The 3,907-nt window shown below is 38.9% G+C and overlaps 1 protein-coding gene across 1 annotated transcript in view; it reads right to left on the bottom strand.

Annotated features, from left to right (window-relative positions):
* Nucleotides 1-328: 328 nt before the first annotated feature.
* The window catches only part of LOC108517406 (H(+)/Cl(-) exchange transporter 5-like), a gene marked incomplete at both ends in the record, with an annotated part of 25,027 nt that continues 21,448 nt past the window's right edge, over nt 329-3,907 (bottom strand). Inside the window, 2 exons of the mRNA XM_017855299.1 lie at nt 329-440; nt 3,224-3,375. Of these exons, the coding sequence (XP_017710788.1) occupies nt 329-440; nt 3,224-3,375 (264 nt within the window). The remainder of the gene's footprint in view (nt 441-3,223; nt 3,376-3,907) is intronic.

Genomic DNA, 3,907 nt, shown 5'->3' with positions numbered 1-3,907 from the left:
ATAATATTTAAAAAAAAAAAAAAAAAAAAAAAAAAACTGTCTCCAACAGAAGGGCTCTTCCTCAAAACAAGCACCAAAGGGCGAACATCACCTTAAAATGGATACAGTATTTTATAGTGTACAAAATACATTTAAATGCATTTCCTCATTTATTTAAGGTAAGAATTGCAGGTATTAGTACCCTTTACAGATGGGGACATCAAGCTTCTACAAGGTTCACCAGCAATTCATTTAAGGTAGAAAAATAGGAAAACACAGTACCTGACTCAGCTCAGGACTTACGGGAGAGACATACCACAATTTTAGGAGATTTGTTTTGAAAACTAACAGTTTACCATACCTGATAAAAGCCCAATAAGGAGCATCAACAACCAGCCGGAAAAAGCATCACTCACACTGTGAATTAAGGCCCATGTTGACTCTTTGCTTTTATTGGTAATCTAGGGGAAAATGAGAAAACATTGGTACACTCTACACACACCCTTTTTTCTTTTTTTCTTTTCTTTTTTCTTTTTTTGAGATGGAGTCTCGCTCTGTCGCCCAGGCTGGAGTGCAGTGGCCGGATCTCAGCTCACTGCAAGCTCCACCTCCCGGGTTCACGCCATTCTCCTGCCTCAGCCTCCTGAGTAGCTGGGACTACAGGCGCCTGCCACCTCGCCCGGCTAGTTTTTTGTATTTTTTTAGTAGAGACGGGGTTTCACCGTGTTAGCCAGGATGGTCTCGATCTCCTGACCTAGTGATCCGCCCATCTCGGCCTCCCAAAGTACTGGGATTACAGGCGTGAGCCACCGCGCCCGGCACACCCTTTTTTTACTTAAAAACTGTTCAACAAAGAAATACAAAGACAAATCACTGGAGAATAGAGACCAATTTAGAGCTACTTTTCACATAATCTTTAGCTCAACCAGTTTCACTAACAACTTTGAGGTTTACTGAAACCCCACCTTCATCTACAGTATTGTAATGCCCACAAGTCCCTTATTCAGAGCTTCCGCCCAAGCTGCTCATTTCTTACAGCATCAACTTGTTTTGCTTACTGCAGTGGTATCTTTCTGTCCTGGACATCAGATATTCCAAGGACAATCTCTTGACTCACAGCAAATAGTTTCAATGTTTTTCAAATAATAAACAAACACAGGCTTATTTGAGTGATAAAAGTACAAACTGAGGCTTAATACCTGGGGGCTGTGGTTCAGGTCAGGCAAATTCCCAGACTTAATCCCACAAACCTCTAATTGTACAGTGGTCACAGATACTAAGTGATAGATAGCAACAATGTATCTCTTTTCATTTTCAAAAACCTGCTGGTAACATCAAGGCTATCAGGAGGTGCAGAAAGTTTTATCTTGTAAGTCCTAGACTTGACAATTTAACCCTTCAGAGCCTACATTTTAAAAACCAACATTCTGACAGTTTTGTCACTGGTACCTCCCCTTTCTCTGTACCTCTATTTCTTATCTTTGAAATAGCAACTTAGTTACCCCACCTTATCTACGGTAACGTCACAAACAATCAATTATTCTGAAAATTTCAAAAGCATTTTTTAAAATGTGACTCTAAGTTTCCAATTTCAGTACTGAAAAGAACAGTTACATTTTTCCCTGTGACACTGTTTCCCTTCTGATAATGAACAGTTAATGCAAAAAAAAAAAAAAAAAAAAAAAACCCCTTGGGTTTTTTTAAAACACAATTTAACTGGTTTTGGATTTCTAATTGGCATCATTTGCCTCAGATGCAACCATTAATACAAAAGGAAGTGTACACTTGTCATATCACAGGTGACTCTCATAATCTGGATAATATGTTGAATATGCGACTGATGACAAACTGGTAAATTACAGATGGCAGAAATTCTAAAGCCTGCCTGATGAATTGATACATAACAATAAAAAGAATATGCGTATATGTTCCCAAATGGCAGAAATCTTATGAAAAACATGAAATGCTTTATAGTGATCAACTTTTCGAGTTGTGGCAAGAAAACTCAGTGGGATCACCAAATATCCAAGGATTAAGAAGGAATTTCTCAAAACCTGTACTTGGGACAACCTGACTCCTGGGTTCAGGTGGTCGTGAGAAAACCAGTCAGGAGCTGGAAAGGCTTAAGAATGAAAGGCAATCTCCATCTGACTACTCAAGACATTTGCTTGGTTCTAGGAGGAGGAAATCATGAACTTGGGAGAGAATGGGGCAGCTTAAAAAATCACATTTCAAATCTGGAGTCCAAGCAGAAATAGTAAGAAAGAAAAAAAATAATAATATCTATTGTGGGTTGAAGAAGTGACTCACCAGAGAACCACCTACTGAGAATCTCTGGGGTTGGACACCTATTTTTTTTTAATAAGCTCTCCATGTGGCCCTTCTACAAACCAGAAATTGTGATTCCCTAATTTAAATGATACACAGCAACAAGTTAAAGGCAAATGACCTTGCCAGGTCTCTCTGAGAAGTTTTCACAGTACTTCAAAAAGAGAGAAGTGGGGAAATCCTCTTGCTAAATTCAAAAGAACCTGTGCCATAGCCATAAGTACCATCTATTACCTATCACATTAAGTTAATGTCCCCAATTTGAATTTAACTGGTCTTGTGGTTTTGTTGGAGTTGAAAGCATAAGTTTACTTTGGTTTTATGGTTGCACAAGAGCAATAATCACAAGGAGTTTACTTTGTAAACTCAGTAAACACTAGGGCTCTGAGATTTTTTTCTTTTGTTCCTTTAACAGAAAACCATTTACTTTTCTTTGTTATGAATATCCTGCATTAAGGAAAAAACTATAAAAGAGAAATGAGATGGGAAAGGAAGATCTTTGACATTTATTTTGCCACCTTCCTCCAAGTTTGTTTTCACCTCTCTTCAGAGGCATCTATATCCCTTTTTGCTGTAAGGATCCTTTTCGACTATTTACTATAGGAAGATAAATCATTAAATACAATTTTTAAAATTTAGGATAAAAATTACGTGCAAGCACCAACATGGCACATGTATACATATGTAACAAACCTGCACGTCGTGCACATGTACCCTAGAACCTAAAGTGTAATTCAAAATATTATGTGCAAGATGTCTTTAAAAACAAATTTAAAAATGAAACCCTATATTGCCAACAGAAACCAGATTCAGTCACATCCAGGGTTGAAGAAAGGAAAGAATAGAAAGAATATGTATCTTCAATTTCTTCCCCTGTATTTCCTAACACTTGCCCAAGTGTCATCTTTTGTCTTACCTCTCGGTGCCTATCCCGGTCTCGAGACTTCTCTCTCACCCAGTCAATTGTATTGAAATCATCATAGGTCCCTACACCAGGGATTGGCTCCTCCAAGAAGTCCATGATCCTATTTGAATAACCTATTCCTCCACCATTGTATGACTTGTCCTCTGTATTGAACAAGAAACAGACATTAGTACTTCAGAAACTCTTAACATTTTTAACACATTCTTTTTGGTTCCAAAAGGCAGGCCCTTAAACTATCAGATGACTACAGTTGGGGTTGATAAAGGAATACAGTCACCTGGTAGGAACATCCATTACATTCAGAGGTTTCTGTGGTGTAGGCACAAAATGATGAGTGGCTAAAGGCAGTGTGAATGGAAAGCGACAGATGAGAGTGACAGTACAAAGAGAGAAACAACAGGAGTTGATGTGCAATGGGAAAGGATTTATGAAACAAAAGACAAAAAGGAGGTTGGAGCAGCTTAGGTATTTCAGTTTGTGGAAGGGAAAGAAAAGGGTCAAAGGCACTTGCAGCCATATCACATCAAGAACCATTTTACGGCCGGGCGCGGTGGCTCAAGCCTGTAATCCCAGCACTTTGGGAGGCCGAGACGGGCGGATCATGAGGTCAGGAGATCGAGACCATCCTGGCTAATACGGTGAAACCCCGTCTCTACTAAAAAATACAAAAAACTA

Source organism: Rhinopithecus bieti, unplaced genomic scaffold (assembly GCF_001698545.2).
Source record: "Rhinopithecus bieti isolate Rb0 unplaced genomic scaffold, ASM169854v2 scaffold_41694, whole genome shotgun sequence".
NCBI classification, from domain to species: domain Eukaryota; kingdom Metazoa; phylum Chordata; class Mammalia; order Primates; family Cercopithecidae; genus Rhinopithecus; species Rhinopithecus bieti.
This window is presented reverse-complemented; position numbering and strand designations above follow the sequence as displayed.